Consider the following 20799-nt stretch of genomic DNA (forward strand, 5'->3'; position numbering starts at 1 on the left):
CAGAGTAGCTAGGACTATAGGCACACACCACCACGCCCCAGTAATTCTTTTTAAATTTTTTGTAGAGGTGGAGCTTGCTGTGTTGCCCAGGCTGGTATTGAACTCCTGAACTCAAACTATCCACCTGCCTCAGCCTCCCAAAGTGCTGGGTTTACAAGCATGAGCTACCATGCCTGGCCTACCATTTCCCAGTTTTATATGTGTTCCTGAGATGATTTTAGATGATAGATGGGTAAATAGTTTTTAATAGTTGTGCTTTTATCTGAATTTGTAGTAGAAAAATACTGATTTTCCTTTCAGTGTAAATTTATGTTTAAAGTCAGTCTATTTAAGGAAAAATAATAAGCAACAACTAGTATGGGGACTATTTTCAAATATTAAAAACCAGGAATACTCAAATATTTGAAGTAGGTAAATTTCTTGCTTATAGGATAACTTCCAAAATCCTTAGCATAGCAGACCCTAAACTGTATTTCCAGCTTTATTTTCCAGTCACATAGCATCAGGCAGACAGAATTTCCTGCCATTCTAATATTCATTCATTCGATAAGTATCTACCAAATGTCTACCATGAGCCACACATTGGGCTAAACTTCAGGGATTTTAGTTGTAAATAACTATCTCTGCCATAAGGATTACATTCTAATGGGAAAAACAGACAATAAACAAGTTAGAAAGTAAACAAGGTAATTAAAGATTCTGACTGGCCTAAGCAACATGGCAAGACTCCGTCTCTACAAAAGATTTTTTAAAAATTAGCCGCCTGCAGGAGCGTGTGCCTGTAGTCCCAGATATTTGGGAGGCTGAGGTAGGAGAATCACTTGGTCCTGGGAGGTTGGCTGCTGTAAGCCATAATTGCACCACTGCACTCAGCCTGGTTGACAGAGTGAGACCTTGTCTTAAAAAAAAAAAAAAAGAATGAAAGAAGATTCTGATTTAAGTTCTGTGAAGGAAATACACAGTTAAAGACAGGAGGGTAGAGAAGACCCCTTTGGGTGACAGTACTATTGAGACCTTAAAAATGAGGTCGAACTTGGCCAGGCGCGGTGGCTCACGCCTGTAATCTCAGCACTTGGGGAGGCCGAGGCGGGTGGATCACAAGGTAAGGAGTTCAAGACTAGCCTGGCCAATATGGTGAAACCCCGTCTCTACTAAAAAAATTTTACGGCTGCCACCCCCTATGGGAAGTGAGGAGCGCCTCTGCCCGGCCGCCCACTCTGGGAAGTGAGGAGCGCCTCTGCCCGGCCGCCCACTCTGGGAAGTGAGGAGCGCCTCTGCCCGGCCGCCCACTCTGGGAGGTGAGGAGCGCCTCTGCCTGGCCGCCACCCCGTCTGGGAGGAAGTGAGGAGCACCTCTGCCCGGCCGCCCACTCTGGGAGATGAGGAGCGCCTCTGCCTGGCCACTCCGTCTGGGAGATGAGGAGCACCTCTGCCCGGCCGCCCCGTCTGGGAGGTGAGGAGTGCCTCTGCCCGGCTGCCACCCCGTCTGGGAGGAAGTGAGGAGCACCTCTGCCCGGCCGCCCCCTCTGGGAAGTGAGGAGCGCCTCTGCCTGGCCGCCACCCCGTCTGGGAGGAAGTGAGGAGCGCCTCTGCCTGGCTGCCCCATCTGGGAAGGGAGGAGCACCTCTGCCCGGCCGCCACACCGTCTGGGAAGTGAGGAGCGCCTCTGCCTGGCTGCCCCATCTGGGAAGGGAGGAGCACCTCTGCCCGGCCGCCACACCGTCTGGGAAGTGAGGAGCGCCTCTGCCTGGTCGCCCCGTCTAGGAGGTGAGGAGCGCCTCTGCCCGGCCGCCCAGTCTGGGAAGTGAGGAGCGCCTCTGCCCGGCCGCCCTGTCTGGGAGGTGAGGAGCGCCTCTGCCTGGCCGCCACCCCATCTGGGAGGAAGTGAGGAGCGTCTCTGCCCGGCCGCCCCGTCTGGGAAGTGAGGAGCGCCTCTGCCCGGCCGCCCCCTCTGGTAAGTGAGGAGCGCCTCTGCTCGGCCGCCCCCTCTGGGAAGTGAGGAGCGCCTCTGCTCGGCCGCCCCGTCGGGGAAGTGAGGAGCGCCTCTGCCCGGCCGCCCCGTCTGGGAGGTGAGGAGCGCCTCTGCCCGGCTGCCACCCGGTCTGGGAGGAACTGAGGAGCGCCTCTGCCCGGGCGGCCCCGTCTGGGAAGCGAGGAGCGCCTCTGCCCGGGCGGCCCCGTCGGGGAAGTGAGGAGCGCCTCTGCCCGGCCGCCCCGTCTGGGAGGAGAGGAGCGCCTCTGCCCGGGCGGCCCCGTCTGGGAAGCGAGGGGCGCCTCTGCCCAGCCGCCCTGTCTGGGAGGTGAGGAGTGCCTCTGCCCGGCTGCCCTGTCCGGGAGGTGTACCCAACAGCTCCGAAGAGACAGCGACCATCGGGAGCGGGCCATGAGGACGATGGCGGTTTTGTTGAAGAGAAGGGGAGGAAGTGTGGGGAAAGGAAGGAGAGATCAGATTGTTGCTGTGTCTGTGTAGAAAGGGGTGGGCATAGGAGACTCCATTTTGTTCTGACTAGGAGAAATTCTTCTGCCTTGGGATGCTGTTGATCTATGGCCTTTCCCCCAGCCCCCTGCTTTCTGAAACATGTGCTGTGTCAACTCAGGGTTGAATGGATTAAGGGTGGTGCAAGATGTGCTTTGTTAAACAGATGCTTGAAGGCAGCATGCTCTTTAAGAGTCATCACCACTCCCTAATCTCAAGTACTCAGGGGCACAAACACTGCAGAAGGCCGCAGGGTCCTCTGCCTAGGAAAACCAGAGACCTTTGTTCATGTGTTTATCTCCTGACCTTCTCTCCACTATTATCCTATGACCCTGCCATATCCCCCTCTCCGAGAAACACCCAAGAATGATCAATAAATACTTCAGAAATTAAAAAAAAAATAAAAAAATAAAAAAATAAAAAAAAAAAAATTTTAAAAAGCTGGGCGTGGTGGCACGTGCCTGTAGTCCTAGCTACTCCGGAGGCTGAGGCAGAGGAATCGCTTGAACCCAGGAAGTGGAGGTTACAGTGGGCCGAGATCGTGCCACTGCACTCCAGCCTGGGTGACAGAGCAATACTCCATCTCAAAAAAAAAAAAAAAAAAAAAGAATGAGGTCGAACCCAATATGTGAAAAGCTAGAGGAAGAGCACCAGGAACAGAAAGCTGCGGGGAGCAGTGTCTCATGCCTGTAAACCAAACACTGTGGGAGGCCGAGAAGGGCGGATGACCGGACCTCAGGAGTTAGAAACCAGCCTGGCTAACAGAGCGAAACCCCGTCTCCACTAAAAATACAAAAATTAGCTAGGTGTGGTGCCGCACGCCTGTAGTCCCAGTAGTCCCAGCTAATCAGGGGGCTGGGGCAGGAGAAGCCTTGAACCCAGGAGACGGAGGTTGCAGTGAGCCAAGATCGCATCACTGCACTCCAGCCTGAGTGACAGAGTGAGACTCCGTCTAAAAAACAAAACAAACCAAGTTGCAAAAGCCCTGGGATGAGAAAGAGCACACCATAGTTGGGCGAAAGAGCAAGGAGAGCTTCATGGGTGACGGAGAAGAACGGTGGTTGAACAGGTTGAAAACATAGGCAGAGCAGGCTTTGTGAGTTTTAATTTTTATTCTAAGTGCAGCAAAAAGCCAAGGAAAGAGCCGGGTGCATGGTTACACCCCTGTAGTCCCAGATGCTTGGGAGGCCAGAGGATCCCTTGTGCCCGAGTTTCAGGCCAGCCTGGGTAGTATAGCCACACCCCTCTAACAAAAAGGGTTTTTAAGCCGGGCGCAGTGGCTCATGCCTGTAATCCCAGCACTTTGGGAGGTGGAGGCTGGTGGATCACCTGAGGTCAGGAGTTCAAGACCAGCCTGGCCAACATGGTGAAATCCTGTCTCTACTAAAAATACAAAAATTAGCCGGGTGTGGGGGCGGGCGCCTGTAGTCCCAGCTACTCAGGAGGCTTGAGGCAGGAGAACTGCTTGAACCTGGGAGGCAGAGGATGCAGTGAGCCGAGACTGCGCCACTGCACTCTTAGCCTGGGTGATAGAGCGAGACTACGTCTCAAAACAACAAGAAGGGTTTTTAGTAGGTATGTAACCAACTGATTTTTAAAATGATCACAGTACCTACTGTGGAGAACGAATTAGTGTCTCCTAATCGCTTTTTCAATTTTATTTTTCGTTTTACTCTTTTTCACTTTTTTTTTTTTTTTTTTTGAGACAGAGTCTCGCTCTTGTCCCCCAGACTGGAGTGCAGTGGCAAGATCTCGGCTCGCTGCAACCTCCGTCTCCCGGGTTCAACTGATTCTCCTGCCTCAGCCTCCCAAGTAGCTGGGATTACAGGCGCACTCCACCACGCCCAGCTAATCAACCTCCGTTTCTCGAGTTCAAGCGATTCTCCTGCCTCAGCCTCCCGAGTAGGTGGGATTACAGGCAGGGAGTTTTATATTAAAAAAAAAAATTGTTATCTGTCTCACCAATCGTATTGCAACCAAGTCTGTTAGTTTCCTGAAGAGAAATTCGGTGCTGCAGGTTCCAGAAGCAGCTCTTTATGCCCGCACTGCTGCTGATCAGACTATTTTTTAAAAACGCTCCTAACATACACCACGCTGCCTCAGAACAGGGTACAGGCCTGGGATTTTTGAAAGAAAAGTGTTTCTTCAATTACCATTTCCCAGTTTGGGATGAAGAGACGTAAAGAAGCCCTCTAATAAGGAAATTACGCCGGGCCTCACTGTTAATAGTACAGTATTTATCAGCAACTACCGCGGTTAAGAGGAAGCCACGACCCCTATGGTCTGTACCTCCTAAGATGGCAGGATTTAGCTTGCGACCTGCTCAAGATGGCCACAGAAACACTTCCGGCATCTTTCCGAACTAGGCCCGCCCCAATTTGCGTATTTTTATCGTGCAGAGGGAGGGATTTAGAGTTATCCTTTGATTGGTCAGCTTGACTGGTGACCTTTCCCCTCTGCGACAGTTTCCCGAGGTACCTAGTGTCTGAGCGGCACAGACGAGATCTCGATCGAAGGCGAGATGGCGGACGTGCTAGATCTTCACGAGGCTGGGGGCGAAGATTTCGCCATGGATGAGGATGGGGACGGTGAGGACAGTGGAGGCGGCTGGGGGGAAGCGGGGAAGGTGCGAGAGAAGGCTATAATAGGAAAATTTACTCCTCTTTTCTCCCCGGTCTTGAGGATGGGAATCGGGGAACCGGGTCTTGGGTGGATTAGAGATTCCGCCCCCTTCAGGAGAAGGGAGGGCGTGACCGGGAAGGCACTGAGACGAGGCGGTTTGGGTCGGCTTGCAGGTAGTGTGTTGGGAAAGAGACGATTGTTACAAATGACTGTCATGGTTACTTATTCTTTTATCTTCTGGGGCTCCAGAGAGCATTCACAAACTGAAAGAAAAAGCGAAGAAACGGAAGGGTCGCGGCTTTGGCTCCGGTGAGTGTGGGGAAAATGGGGTAGAGTGGCCCTAGTAGGGCAGGAGCTACGGGTTTTGGAGTCCCCACCCAACTCATAGGAACAATGGGAGAAAGGGGGAATTTTCGGTGATCTCGTGTATGTCCCTTATAGAAGAGGGGTCCCGAGCGCGGATGCGTGAGGATTATGACAGCGTGGAGCAGGATGGCGATGAACCCGGACCACAACGCTGTGAGTAGTAATGGAACCTGTGAGGTATCCGTGTCTGCGGTAGTAGTTAGAAACCAATAAAATAGTTAAACGCAGTAGGAATGGGTTCAGAGATAGCTTAAACAATCTGAGTCCGCACTCACTCTATTCCTGTGAGCCTGCTTGAAGTGTTTCTCTCGTGTACTCATACAACTTCCCCCCGTCCCCCAACAGCTGTTGAAGGCTGGATTCTCTTTGTAACTGGAGTCCATGAGGAAGCCACTGAAGAAGACATACACGACAAATTCGCAGAATATGGGGAAATTAAAAACATTCACCTCAACCTCGACAGGCGAACGGGATATCTGAAGGTATCCTAAGTTACACTTTATTGCCTCCTTTCTTTCATACGCCTTAGACAGCATTGGTAGTTCTGTGTGTGCTGTGGTTGGCCAAGAGCAAAGTTGAAATAAAATGACATTGGAAATCTATGTTTTGTCAGACACGCCAAAGAGACAGAAACGGAGATGTTGTATATATACAGTAGAGATATATGATGTACATTCATTGTTTAAAGTGTGTAGATTTTTCTGAGTTTAGATTTGAGGAAAAAGATACTCAGTGATACTTGGGGAAATAGGAGGGATTTCATATCTGTCATTTCACTTTCCCCAGGGGTATACTCTAGTTGAGTATGAAACATACAAGGAAGCCCAGGCTGCTATGGAGGGACTCAATGGCCAGGATTTGATGGGACAGCCCATCAGCGTTGACTGGTGTTTTGTTCGGGGTCCACCAAAAGGCAAGAGGAGGTAAAATGAAGAGGGCAAACACTGTTTGGGTGAAGGGAATACGAACGAAACAGAATGAGGACTTAGTATTATGTCCCTCTAATGGACTCCTCTCCCTGCTTCTTTTTCCCTAGAGGTGGCCGAAGACGCAGCAGAAGTCCAGACCGGAGACGTCGCTGACAGGTCCTCTGTTGTCCAGGTGTTCTCTTCAAGATTCCATTTGACCATGCAGCCTTGGACAGATAGGACTGGGGCGCAGCTTGCTGTGTTTATATTTAATCTCTTACCCTATATGCGTAGTATTTGAGTTTCGAATAAATGTTCCATTTTTGTTTTCTACATTTAATGTTACTTTCCTGTCCTAAAATTGAAAGTTCTAAAGCATAGCAAGGCTGTATGGATCATTGTGAAGATAATTCTAGGGACTGAACTCTATGTATTTCTTTTTTTTCTTTTTTTTGAGATAGAGTCTTGCTGTGTTCCCCAGGGTGGAGTGCAGCTGATCATAGCTCACTGCAGCTTCAAACTCTTGGACTCAAGCCATCCTTTTGCCTCACCGTCCCTAGTAGTTGGGATTACAGGCACACGCCACCATGCCCGGTTAAATTTTTAATATTTTTGTAGAGATGGGGTCTTGCTGTGTTGCCTGGGCTGGTTATGTGAGTTTCTATATTAGACATAGTCTCAACTTTCAGGTAGGGTTTAAAGTAGAGACACTGGTCAGTATTTCTTTTTTGGGGGGAACTAGGAGAGGAGGAGTAGAAGTGAGATGTTAAGATCTTCTGGTACTAAAGACTTACTATTCTGTTCCTATATACTCTGTTAGGATCAGATAGATGTTATAGAAATGTCTTTTGTTTCTCCTGCCTTTCTTGATGTCACAGTTTTTTGTACTTCTAGCTGTCTAAGGGCATGAATCTCCTCTTGGAGCATTCTCCCAGACCCTTCTTTAGAAACGTCTATGCTAAGTTCTTGGTGCCCTCTTCGGCAGCCAAGGGTGAAGGCCCCATAGAGGAGAGGATCCAAAGGAGCATTGAGGAGGCTAAAGAGGAAAAGGATGTGGCTCAGGCTGGGAGGGACTTCAGTTAGCATGGTGAGGGAGAACCAGTACCACAGACCCAGTAGGTAATAAGGGGTCCAGCAGACGATGAAGGTCAGCAAGATAAGCAGGGCCAATCTCAGGGCCCGGAGACAAACACAGGGACAATTGTCAAAGGAGTGGGGGAGGGCAAATTCACCAGCAGGGGCTAGGAATTTAGAAAATATACTGTAATTCAGACACTCAGCTTCTGAACTGAGTATAGGGTGAATTGATGGAGGGGTATAGCTAGTGAGACAGAGCTCGCCTCCTACAAGGAAGAGAATGTTGCAAACCCTTTTCCCCTTCCCAACCTGGGACTATATGATCTCTTACCCCCAGGGATTATGATAGAAATGTGAAGCCACCAAGTCCAGACTTGATGGGGTTCAAGAATAAATAATACTGATTGCCTCCCTAGTCCTTGTCCAGCTAACTCACCTGTTTATAATTGAAGGGATTCAACAAAATTATCTCTAGCATCAGGTGCTAGACATGGTTAGAATCTCACCATGGTTTAGTGACTGGTAGATAGCTGTTAGGTAGGTGGATAAATAAATGATGCTAGAGGCAACAGGTCTAGGGTTAAGGATTAAGGCCTGGGAATTGGAGTCTCACCATGGCTCCCCTTCCTTGTCTGGGGGCTGGACACACTGAGGACAATGCGGCTATAGCAGATGGCCATGGCAGTCAGTGGCAGCAGAAAGAGGCAGCAGAAGGTGAAGAGGTTATAGGTGGTCTCTCGCCATCGAGCCTTGAAGCTGCCTTTGGTGACAAACTGAGTGAAAGGGACTGGGCCAGCTCGGTGGACGGTATGGAACAGGAACAGCTGGAGTGGAGTTGAGGACTATTAGAACTGGTTCCCCTCACCACCCAACCTACCCACCTATGTCATACTATCTCCTCCCAATTCATCCTTAATTCCAAGTGAAGCAGCACAGTGCTGAGAAACAGTTCATCCATGGTGCCATGTTAAAGAAGTTGGAAATATATCTTGAAAATCCTATCTTCCTTTTAGGCTTGAATATGATGGTGAACAGTAAGTTTGTTAAATCTTGGAACTTAAAACAATCCTGCCTTCTCAAGTACTATTCTAACATTGTGCTTTATAAGGGATGATATTTCTACCACCTCACTCATATTTTTAGCTGAAATGATTTTCCTGGTATGTCTGTTATTTTGTGGAAAAAGAAATATTGTGTAAAATGGGTGCTGCCAAAATTCCAGGCCATTTTGCAGTGACTCTGAAGTGACCTTTAGTAGTAATAGTCTTATGTGCAGTAACTATAATGGTAAAGAATGTTAAATAATAAAATTTAACATTTTCCAAATGCTATTGGGCTGCCCCTCCCCCTTTTTGTTAAATTGCTGGGTTTTCCAACTGAATCAGTAAAAACTATTTCCGTTTAGAGCTACAAGGTTAAAGTGCCTGGGTTCCAGTAATGGAGATTGAGTCACTATTAATTTCATAAAAGGTAAGCTCAGTAGGCATCAGATTCCTAGATACAAGGCATTTGGGAAAGTGATTTTAGCAGACGTGAGGGACATTTAGGAAAGATGAATAGTTTCAGCCTAAGACAGAATTTTGCGAACTGTTTGGAGTTACGATCAGGCTACTCTGAGCTAGTTGGGAAATGGTTTTTCCTCTTCCCATCTCTTGCATTCATATATTTCTAAGTTTTTTTTTTTGTTTTTGTTTTTGTGCTCTGCCTAAGAAGTGCTTGAGAATTGTGAGGAGTATAAAAATAGTCAAAGCTGGCTGGGCGCGGTGGCTCACGCCTGTAATCCCAGCACTTTGGGAGGCTGAGGTGGGTGGATCACGAGGTCAGGAGATGGAGACCATCCTGGCTAACACAGTGAAACCCCATCTGTACTAAAGATACAAAAAACTAGCCGGGCGTAGTGGCGGGCACCTGTAGTCCCAGCTACTCGGGAACTTGGGAGGCTGAGGCAGGCGAATGGCCTGAACCCAGGAGGTGGAGCTTGCAGTGAGCAGAGATTGCGCCATTGCACTCCAGCCTGGGCGACAGAGTGAGACTGTCTCCAAAAAAAAAAAAAAGTCAAAGATCTTGGATTTATAGTTTGGTCCACAGCCTTGTTTTGATCTTTCCTTTCTCCTGTTTTATTGCCATTTACCACGTACTGTAGAAACATCCCTTTCAACTGCTGATAACTTGGAAACAAGCCTACAAAAATAAGTAATTTCTAACTATTCCTAATACTACCCCTAACTACCCCTAAGCCCTTACCACACTAATGTGACATTATTAAATTTTTTATTTTATTAACACTAATATTTTAACTACAATTACAGCATATGGGCAATGCAGAATTTACCTAAAAGGATACTAATTTGGAACCAAAAAATATCACCTTTTGCACATGTATCATGTCACAACCAGTTTGCCATTGAAACAAATAGAGGTTGCAAATATTGTCAGATTGTCAGGCTGTAAGAAAGGATGAAATTCATTTCCCATTGCATCATCTTGTGGCCCATGGATTTCAAGTACCTTAGCCAAAATCATATAGCTAGTTAGCAGTAGAGCCGAGACTCAGAAAAAACCAAAGTAAAACAGGCAGACTGAAACAAAAAGTCTTCTAATTCCCAGTCCACATGTAAAATTTGCTTCATATAAACAAACCTAATTGTAAATGGCACTGTAGCAACAGGCTTCTTTTTAACACTTGGATTGGTAAAGGCCTTGTTTGCAACATATTAGAAGTATTATTTTTCTCTCTTCCCCCCCCACCCCCACCCCCAACAGAGTCTGGCTCTGTCGCCCACCCCGGAGTGCAGTGGTGCAGTCTTGGCTCACTGCAGCCTCCACTTCCCAGGTTCAAGCAATTCTCGTGCCTCAGCCTCCTGAGTAGTTGGGATTACAGGTGCTCACCACTACACCCGGCTAATTTTTGTATTTTTAGTAGAGATGGGGTTTCGTCATGTTGGCCAGGTTGGTCTTGAACTCCTGACCTCAAGTGATCCACCCACCTTGGCCTTCCAAAATGCTGGGATTACAGGCTTGAGCCACCAGGCCTTTATTTGTTCTTAGGAGTATAGTCAGACTAACTTCTAGTAGTTATATTTCTAATAATTGAGGATGTAAGTAAGGATCAAATCTTAAATCAGCATAATGCATTGTCATTCCAGAGATAAATCCTAGACCCTTCTTGGTGTCTTTCTGACATAATTCTAATCCTACAGTCTCAGAGATGCTGCTGTATCCTGCCCCCCAACCCCATGATAGTGATAGTGGTTTTTGCCTTGAAGGAATTGCTTTGTATTTAGCCTTTTCCCCCCTAGATTTCTAGTTCCTTTTCAGTATTTGATTTGATTTGAGATTTGATTAACCTAGTACTCAGGTTCAGATGCTCGCCTCTTTGCAATTTTAACACTCATTCGACAATAAAGTCAGTAAAAAACACAAATTTGGTTATGTCACTCTCTTTTTACTTTAGTGTCTCTCCACTGCACTCAGGATAAAGTACAATTTTATTATTTGTGATCTGGCTTGCTCTTCCCCTCTCAGTTCATTACTCACCATTTTCTAGTCCTCAGCTTTAGCAGCATTGAGATCCTCTATCCTCCGTCCTCCCTAGAATTTCTCCTATTTTAATTGGTCTAACACCTATCTCTGAGGAATCAAATTTTAACATCTGGAAAGCTTTTCCTGACTGTACGGCTGTGTCAGACACCCCTATCCACTCCCCACCCCCATTGTCTTCTTTAGCTCCTTTAGCATAACACTTTCGAATACACTATATTGTAATTGCCTAATTTCTTTGTTTCCTGCACTACTGTATACATTTCTTGAAGGCAGGATTTTGCTGCCCTTTCCTTAGCAAAATTTGAGTGGCCCTGGAGATGCATATTACTTTTTGAATGGATAAATGAATGTACCACAAAGTTTTACCCAAACCACTGATTTCACTCTCTTAATAGACCCCCATGTATGTTTTTCTTCCCTGCCCCAATCTGAAGGAGGTGAGATTGGGAGGATGCAAAGAGGTAGATACCAAGTGTAATAAAACAGATGTAATGGAAGAGGCACAGATAGAGGATACTGCTTTTAAAAGGCAGGCTCTTAACAGATGTAAATTAACATGCAAATAATCTTACAGAAAGAGCAGAGGTAGCCGGGCGCGGTGGCTCACGCCTGTAATCTCAGCACTTTGGGAGGCTGAGGCAGGCGGATCACGCGGTCAAGAGATGGAGACCATCTGGCCAACATGGTGAAACCTCGCCTCTACTAAAAATACAAAAATTAGCCGGGCATGGTAGCGGGCGCCTGTAGCTTCTCGGGAGGCTGAGGGAGAATTGCTTGTACCCGGGAGGCGGAGGTTGCAGTGAGCCGGCCAAAAAAAAAGCAAGCAGAGGCTTACTCCCTGAGAATTAATGGCTAATGGCCCCCAAGCGCACCCTTTAACTCATGCTATGGACCCAAATCCCTGTCCTGCCCGGTCCTGAGTCCTAGGTCACTCACCTGGGGCAAGGCAAGCAGGAAACTAAGTCCCCAGGCTGCCCCCAGAAGTTTCCTTACACCTGAACGGGATCCAAGCGGGTTGAGTACTGCTGCCTGGCGGTCCAGTCCAATGATCACAGGCAGGAAAGCTGCAGAATACATGGCCATTAGTTTCAGGAACATGAGTGTCCGACATGCGATGTCCACAGCCAGCCATTGAACAGTGACATTCCAGGTGGCATCTAGGGGCATAACCACAAAAGTGACTAGTAAGTCGGTGGCTGCTAAATGGGCGAAGAGTCTCCTGACCGGAGAGGGGCGGAGCTGGCTGGGTTGCGGCCGTGTCACTGACCGCCGGACTGCCAGGTTCCCTCCAGCCGAAGAAACAAACAGCACAATGGTCACTCCCACTTGGACCTTGGCTGCTGCCGAGAAGGTGGGCAGCTCTGAGCCCTCCACCTCCACTCCTGATCCAGCCCAGACCTCCTCCCCCGCTGCTGACCCCCAAGGGGTGCCGTTGCCTGCAGACATGGTGGCCTGGAGAGAAACAGGAGGATGAAGTGTGGGTATGAAGCGGTTAGCTTTGGCCACTGATTCTTCGCCCTCCTTTTCAGGATCTGGAGCTGATTATTGCGAATTTCGTTCACTAAATCCTCTGCTTCTGGAGACTTTCCATCTGTTCTAGAGGAGGTCACTTGTCCAACTGTCAAGGTTCTGCAGGGAACGAAGATCTGGTACCAATCACGCTCCTTTTTCCTTGGACAGACCAGCCTGGGCTTCGGGCCTCTACTGCCCTAGACCTCTTTAGCCCCTACAGGCCTGGAATCAGTCGGAGCCTGCATGCATGTGTATTTGTGATGTTCTGCCGGGCGCACACCTATCCCGGCCTCCAAGACGTGGAGATCACTGCGGCGCTTTCTCGCCCCGCCCCGGCCCCTGCAGGCCCCGCCCTTGGTCCTGAATATTTAAAGAAGAAGGTGCCGCTGGAGGCGTGCTAGGGAGTAGAGGTCCTCTGATAAGGGGACGCTCTGACGGAGACACGCGCAGTAATACACAGATGGAGGCTCAAAAGACACGCGTTTCGCGTCCTGAAATTCCGCTTCCAGGACTAAGCTTTCTTTTCTGATATTGTTTGTCCCTCGCGAGGCACCGTTGGGTCGCGCAGTAGGCGTGACTAGGGGCGGGAAGTGGGACGGGGGCAGGGCCGCGGAGCCTGGGGTGCCGCTGTCATGGACGCCTGGGTCCGCTTCAGTGCTCAGAGCCAAGCCCGGGAGCGGCTGTGTAGGTGCGGCCCGAATAGGAATGGGGGTGGGGCGGGGGAGGGATGGGCAGAGGAAGACTCTAGTGAGGCGAAGTCAGTTCAGGCTACAGGGGGGTCAAGAAGGGTCAACTCTGGCTACGGGGGCCCGAACGGACCGTGAGGCGCAGATTTGAGCCGCTGTTGAGATGATTCCTTTCCGTTCGCGGAAGAGATGGGGAAACTGAGGCATGAGTGGGCCAGCGGGGAGGCCGCTCAGGGTTGCTGTGTCCACATAAGACCGACAGTGTCCTCACTGGGCGGTGATGGAATGAGGAGCATTCGCCCCACGGTGGATAGCCCCAGACTCTGCCCCCAGAGCTGAGGAACCACTCCCAGTTTCCCTGTCCCCACACCGTGCTGCCATTCGGGAACTCCCCTGCCTCCGCCCTGGCGTTTGGTCTCCGTTCAGCTAGAGGGCCATGAAATCTCTCAGTTCACCTATTCTGAGGAATAAAATGCCCTCCAACTGTTTGCCTCCCCCTCGTCGATCACGTACATGCTCACGCTGATGTGCTTGTGATGGACCCCTGCGGCCTGCACTGGCCCCTTCAGGCCTCATCATTGTCAAATCTCTAATTTGCTCAACATTCAGTAGTGCTCCCCACCCCTTTCTAGACTCTTTTTTCTCCTTATGCCTTTCTCTTCCTCTGGCCTGGAGAAATGGTGAGATATGGGCATGGAGGAGGAAGGGGAGTGTTCTCAAACTGGGAAAGGGGGAAGTCTGTCTGTGCCTTTTGGAGGATAGTTTTGAGCGGAAGGTTAGGGAGGTCTCCACCTTACCTTGCCTGCCTTCTCCTCTAGGGCCGCCCAGTATGCTTGCTCTCTTCTTGGCCATGTGCTGCAGAGGCATGGAGCCAGTCCTGAGTTACAGAAACAGATTCGACAACTGGAGAGCCACCTGAGCCTTGGAAGAAAGCGTAAGTAACTCTGTCTTTCCTTTTATCCCCCAACCTTTCCTCCATCCCCAGCTCTCCTTCCTTGTCCCTCCTTCCTGTACCCTCTCTGCCTGTTCTTCTTTCTCATTTGGCTCTGCACTTACTCTCTGCATGTGTCCAGTTGAGATAAGAGAGCAGGGATATGGAAGTAATTAGGAGGATTGGAGACAATGGGTCAAGTTTGAGAAAGCTAAACTGGCACAAAAATTAAATTTGAAATTGAAAAACGAACTGTTTCTGCTCTTTATTTTTTATTTTTTTTGAGACACAGTCTCTCGTCCAGGTCAGAGTGCAGTGGCACAATCTTGGCTCACTGCAACCTCTGCCTCCCAGGTTCAAACAGTTCTCCTGTCTCAGCCTCCTGAGCAGCTGGGACTACAGGTGCCCACCACCATGCCGGGCTAATTTTTGTATTTTTAGTAGAGATGGGGTTTCACCATGTTGGCCAGGCTGGTCTCAAACTCCTGACCTCGGGTGATCCACCCACCTCAGCCTCCCAAAGTGTTGGGATTACAGGCTTGAGCCACCGTGCCCAGCCTGTTTCTGCTCTTTAAAAAAATTGTTATCATTATTGCTCAACTTTTGCCCTCTTGCTTTCTCTGTTTCTGTTTCTTGCTATCTGCCTCTCTACTTACAAATCCTTGCTTTCCCTTTGTAATCTCCACAAGTTCTACGCCTGGGTAACTCAGCAGATGCCCTTGAGTCAGCCAAAAGAGCTGTTCACCTATCAGATGTTGTCCTGAGATTCTGCATCACTGTTAGTCACCTCAATCGAGCCTTGTACTTCGCCTGTGACAATGTCCTGTGGGCTGGAAAGTCTGGACTGGCTCCCCGTGTGGATCAGGAGAAGTGGGCCCAGCGTTCATTCAGGTTTGATATCCTGTTCTCCTTCAAGATTTTTTTTGTAGCCTCTATATTGCATAGCTTGTCTTATGTGAGGGAAAGATATCTTAGGATCTTTCCAGAGTATATAAGTCTTGATCAGTCACTTGGCTTCCAATCACTTAGATCTTAAACTATTGGAGAATATCAAATGGGGGGAGATGGAAGACAGATGCTCTTCCATAATGAATGACTAATATTGTGCAAGGTAAGATATTACATCACTTTAATTGTGCTTCTATACCACAGGTTATTCTCCCTCACTACCTGCTTACTCATTCATTCCAAAAATATTTATTAGATGCTTACTGTGGGGCAGGGGATAAAGCAAAGAGCTAAACAGATAATGTGCCTGCTCCCATGAAGCTTCTAGTTTAGTGGGGGAGTTAGATACTACAATGAATAACTTCTCATATATATTTGTGGAAAAGTATGCGGTATTATGAAAGAATATCACAAGGGGAGCTAGTTTAGATTGAAAAATCAGGAGAAAGTAATATTTTAGTTCAGACCTGATATCTGAGTAGGAGGAGTTAGACAAAGCCAACAGTAGCAGAAAAGACATTTCCAAACAGAGAAAATCGCACAGTCTAAGTAAGGCTTTGAACTAAGAAAGACTTCAGGGAATTAGAGAAATAGAAAGAAAGCCAGTGTGATTGACAGTATTGAGTCAATCAGTTCAAATTTGAGAGATAGACAGGCACCAGATCTTTCATACAGGGCCTTTTAGGCAATGTTAATGTTTGTTTTATTTTATCCTACAATGGGACATTGTTGAAGGATTCTGAGCAGGGAAATCCTTCATGCTTCATGATTCAAATTGTGTTTAAAGGACATTTCTTTTTGAGATGTTGAAAATGGATTGCAGGCCAGGCGCGGTGGCTCATGCCTGTAATCCCAGCACTTTGGGAGGCCGAGGTGGAGGCGATCACGAGGTCAGGAGTTCAAGACCAGCCTGGCCAATGTGGCAAAACCCCGTCTCTACTAAAATTACAAAAATTAGCCAGGTGTGGCGGGGGGGCACCTGTAATCCCAGCTACTCGGGAGGCTGAGGCAGGAGACTTGCTTGAACCCGGGAGGCAGAGGTTGCATTGAGCCAAGATCGTGCTATTGCACTCCAGCCTAGGTGACAAGAGCAAGACTCCATCTCAAAAAAAAAAAAAAGAAAAGAAAATGGATTGCAGTGGGTCAAGAGAGGAGGAGATGCCCTAATACGAGCAAGAGATGACGTTGGCTTGGACAAAGGAGGTAGCTGACAATAAAGGTAGAGAGAAATATGATGTGGGAGTAAAATTCTCTAACATATTATCTGTATTGTTTTTTGTTTTCCTATGATTGTACTTTTTCATTATATTAACCTTTCTTTTTCCTTCATCTTTCTCAGTGATTTACAACTTCTAACATGGCTTATGACATATGAGGGGTGGGAGCAGAGGCATGGCTGGAGCAGTACGGAAAAGCAACTCCCTAAAGGAGTCTATATGTTATATTTATTCATTTTATCCAACAGATACTTACTGAGCTCTTACTATATGGTAGGCACCAGTGTACATACAGGGATACAGTGGTTAAAGACAAACAAGGCCGGCCAGGTGTGGCGGCTCACGCCTGTAATCCCAGCACTTTGGGAGGCCAAGGTGGGCGGATCACCTGAGGTCAGGAGTTTGAGACCAGCCTGACCAACATGGAGAAACCCCATCTCTACTAAAAATACAGAATTAGCCGGGTGTGGTGGCAATGTCTGTAATCCCAGCTACTCGGGAGGTTGAGGCAGGAGAATCGCTTGAACCCGGGAGGCAGAGGTTGGGGTAAGCTGAGATCATGCCATTGTACTCTAGCCTGGGCAACAACAATGAAATACCGTCTCAAAAAAAAAAGAAAGAAAAGACAAACAAGAAGGCCTCTGCTCCTCTGAAACATACCTTGTAATGGGATGAGATAAACATAAATAAACAATAAATTAAAATATCAGATACTGGTAAATGTTATGCAGGAAATTAAAACAGTGTTATGGAGTAGAGAGTAACTGACTCAGTGCTTTAGATTTAGGGATAAGGGAAGGCCTCTCCGAAGAGGTGATATTTAAGCTCGTACCTGAAGAGCAAGAAAGAGCTAGCTATGTGAGGGTTTTGGAGGGAGAATATTCCAGGTAGAGGGAATAGGTAGTGCAAAGGTCCTAAGGCAAGAACAAGCTTGATGGGATTAAAATGTAGAAGGAAACCAACATGGTTGGAGCATAATGATTGCAGGAAAGAATGATACAAGGTAAAGTTAGAGGGGTAAGGACCAGATGTTGAGTCTGTAAGCCTCTCTAAGGTATTTATTTTATTATGAATGTGACTGGAAGAAAACCATGGAGAGCTGTGGTTTTTTTGTTTGTTTATTTGTTTTTGTTTTTTTTTTTTTTGAGACGGAGTCTTGCTCTGTTGCCCAGGCTGGAGTGCAGTGGTGCAATCTCAGCTTACTGCAACCTCCATCTCCTGGGTTCAAGCGATTCTCCTGCCTCAGCCTCCTGAGTAGCTGGGATTACAGGCACGCGCCACCACGCCCAGCTAATTTTTGTATTTTTAGTAGAGACAGGGTTTCACCACGTTGGTCAGGCTGGTCTCGAACTCCTGACCTCATGATCCACTTGCCTCGGCCTCCCAAAGTGCTGGCATTATAGGTGTGAGCCACCTCGCCTGGCCAACCATGGAGAGTTTTAAGAAGGGAAGTAATGTGATTTATGTTTATGCTAGCTATTATATGAAAATAGATTGTTGGGGGTGGGGGCAAGAATGGCCACAGTGAGACCAGTTAAAACACCAAAGCAGAAGTCTAGACAAGAGATGTTAGTGGCTTAGAGTATGGCAGTGGGGTGTGATAGAGAGATGTGGTTGGTTGGGTTCAGGATATACTTTGAAGGTAGAACAAGTTATTGAGTACAGACCACCATTGTCAGATTGGATTACAAATAAAAAACATGGACTTTTTACTGAAGAAATTTATAATTTAACACATTTGGCAATTACTTAAACCTCTGGGCCTCTTTTTTTTTTTTTTTTTTTTTAAAGGAATGGGGATTGGATTTAGATCACCTTTAATATGTTTGAGTCTCTGAGACATCTGAAATTTGTTCTTTCGAAACAAGTTTGCCTTGTTATAGGTCAAGTTGAGAGAGAGAGAGAGAGAGAGAGAGAGTGTGTGTGTGTGTGTGTGTTGCCAAGTGGAAAATGAAATTTGAGATTGACCTTGGAAGATTTCATGATGCTCATGAAGTTTAAACCAGGATCTTAAGGCGCACATAAACATGTATTAGTTACAGAATGGTGGGAGGACTTTGTTTCTTCATTTTTATTGGGACATAATTGACAAATAGAAATTACATATATTTAAGGAGTTATAGCTCGATGTTTGTACATGTATATTGTGACATGATCACCACAGTCAAGCTAATTAACATATCCATAATCTCACATAATTACCTTTTTTCTTTTAGGTTAAGAACACTTAAGATCTACCTTCCTGGCAGATTTCAAATATACAATACAGTATTGTTAACTATAGTCACAATGTCGTACATTAGATCTCCAGAACTTACTCATCTTGCATAACTGAAACTTATACGCTTTGACCAATATCTTCCCATTTCCCTCACTCCCCAACCCCTGGCAACCCCCATTCTATTCTGTGCCCCTATGAGTTAACCTTTTTTTTTTTTTTTTGAGGCAGAGTCTTACTTTGTTGCCCAGGCCTGAGTGCGGTGGTGAGATCTCGGCTCACTGCAACCTCTGCTTCCTGGGTTCAAGCAATTCTCATGCCTCAGCCTCCCGAGTAGCTGGGATTACAGGCGCTGGCCACCACGCCTGGCCAATTTTTGTATTTTTAGTAGGGACGGGGTTTCACCATGTTGGCCAGGCTGGTCTCAAACTCCTGACCTCAGGTGATCCATCTGCCTTGGCCTCCCAAAGTGCTGGGATTACAGGCATGAGCCACCATGCCCGGCCTTATTTTAGCTTCTACCTATAAGTGAGATTATGCAGTATTTGTCTTTCTGTGTCTGGCTTATTTTGCTTAGCATAGTGTCCTCAAGGGAGGACATTTCTAATAGGGATAGTAGCATTCACTTTACTTCTGATAATCTAATGTATAATCTCTTTGTGCTACAGGAAAAGAAAATGTTAAAATGTGATGTTGGATATGTTAAGTAGGTATACATGCCCTTACTGACCCTTTTGCTCTGTGTATCAGGTACTATTTGTTTTCCCTCATCATGAATTTGAGCCGTGATGCTTATGAGATTCGCCTACTGATGGAGCAAGAGTCTTCAGCTTGTAGCCGGCGACTGAAAGGTTCCGGAGGAGGAGTCCCAGGAGGAAGTGAAACTGGGGGACTTGGGGGACCAGGGACTCCAGGAGGACGTCTGCCCCAACTGGCTCTGAAACTTCGGCTGCAAGTCCTGCTCCTGGCTCGAGTCCTTAGAGGTCATCCCCCACTTCTGCTAGACGTGGTCAGAAATGCCTGTGACCTCTTCATTCCTCTGGACAAACTAGGCCTCTGGCGCTGTGGCCCTGGGATTGTGGGGCTTTGTGGCCTCGTGTCCTCCATCCTGTCTATTCTCACCCTAATCTATCCCTGGCTACGACTCAAGCCCTGACCTTCTGGTACAGGATAAGGAGGGGACCTGAATTGGTGAGATGGAATCTTAGATCGTCCCCCACGTACCAGCCTCATTCGAATTCTACTCTTTGGTTAAAGTTAGAAATTCAGAGATTTAGGGGTGGAGGAAGAGCTTTGGGGAAGATGAGGTAAGGAAAGGTGACTCGTGAAGTTAGTAGGATGTCTCTAATTTCTAGATGTGCCTGAGCTTCTGTTCTTTTCCTCTTTCTTTGTCTGTGTCTCTCTTGAATGTATTTGCTTTGTGTCTCTTAACTCTGTTTAAGGTTCTGTGTCTATGCATCTCTCTCTCTTTTTTTAACCTTCTCATTCTCCTATCCAGGGATTTAATCAGCAGAATTACTTTTTGGTAGGGGAGGTATAAGGTTTGGCCTGTAAGGTTCTAACCGCCTTCTTTTTTCTCACAGAGGTGGCTTATGGCAGATTTTTCCTCCTTCAAACTCCAAACATAATTTTTAAGACTATGTGCCAGTGGACTCTTCCCTCATATCTCTGCGCCACAAGTTGTTGGATGTTTCCTCTTCCTCCCTCATGTCTACCTCACCAACCTCGCTCATGATTTGGCCCTTATCCTTCCTTGTACACATACCTTCAGATTTCTGCTTACACTTTGATTTCAGAGCTTTATTCCCTAGTCTGTTCTTACTCCTTTGTTGCTTATCCAGAATGATGCTGTGTGTAGCATCTTGCTGTAAATCCTGTACAATGATTCTGTGTAAATAGCTGTGGCCTATGCCAATAATGAAGAGCAAGCCTTTCAGGTAAGCAAATTAAAGTTCAGTTTGCTCATCAACATTTGGTCTGATCCCTCATTTTTTGGTAATTTGAGGCCCCTATTCCTGTCACTGTGGTTTGGGTTTTTCTCGGGATTAGCCACTAACATCACCCACATTATTTTTATTGAGTACCTACAGTATGTAAAGCAAAATACTTAGTGGGCATCCAAAAATCTAAGAAGCTCCACACTCCCAACTTTAAGAAGTTTATAACCTAGCTGAGGAGTTGGGGTGGCAGAGGGGTGGTCTAATACTAAAGTTATTGTCCTGGCTCCACAAAGCACATCTCATACCAGTTCAGATATAATCCCTCTAAGAAGTAGAATGCCATATGACAGCATAGG

General features: G+C 47.2%; 4 protein-coding genes across 5 annotated transcripts in view; 3 read left to right on the plus strand and 1 right to left on the minus strand.

The window, feature by feature from the left end:
• LOC129015142 (neuroblastoma breakpoint family member 11-like) overlaps positions 1–20799 on the plus strand; it is a 2260169-nt gene that overhangs the window by 1811910 nt on the left and 427460 nt on the right.
• Positions 4183–8777, plus strand: RBM8A (RNA binding motif protein 8A). 2 transcript variants are annotated; one of them, XM_054453342.2, is made up of 6 exons: positions 4183–5063; positions 5347–5406; positions 5539–5616; positions 5809–5945; positions 6250–6386; positions 6500–8777. In XM_054453342.2, exons 1-6 carry the CDS (start codon positions 4997–4999, stop codon positions 6543–6545), a joined length of 525 nt encoding a protein of 174 aa, XP_054309317.1. In that variant the 5' UTR covers positions 4183–4996; the 3' UTR covers positions 6546–8777. The 2 variants fall into 2 exon arrangements, with proteins under 2 accessions (XP_054309317.1, XP_054309326.1); XM_054453351.2 differs by having other exon boundaries at positions 5542–5616.
• On the minus strand, positions 7110–12437 carry LOC129015475 (gonadotropin-releasing hormone II receptor). Its single transcript, XM_054453549.2, has 3 exons — positions 11928–12437; positions 8062–8272; positions 7110–7612 (listed from the first exon to the last, which is right to left on the minus strand). The coding sequence occupies exons 1-3, from the start codon at positions 12435–12437 to the stop codon at positions 7194–7196; spliced, it is 1140 nt and encodes a 379-aa protein (XP_054309524.1). The 3' UTR covers positions 7110–7193.
• Positions 12521–20472, plus strand: PEX11B (peroxisomal biogenesis factor 11 beta). Its single transcript, XM_054453201.2, has 4 exons — positions 12521–13191; positions 14008–14123; positions 14810–15011; positions 19254–20472. The coding sequence occupies exons 1-4, from the start codon at positions 13136–13138 to the stop codon at positions 19657–19659; spliced, it is 780 nt and encodes a 259-aa protein (XP_054309176.1). The 5' UTR covers positions 12521–13135; the 3' UTR covers positions 19660–20472.

The sequence above is a fragment of the Pongo pygmaeus genome, chromosome 1 (genome assembly GCF_028885625.2).
Source record: "Pongo pygmaeus isolate AG05252 chromosome 1, NHGRI_mPonPyg2-v2.0_pri, whole genome shotgun sequence".
NCBI lineage: Eukaryota > Metazoa > Chordata > Mammalia > Primates > Hominidae > Pongo > Pongo pygmaeus.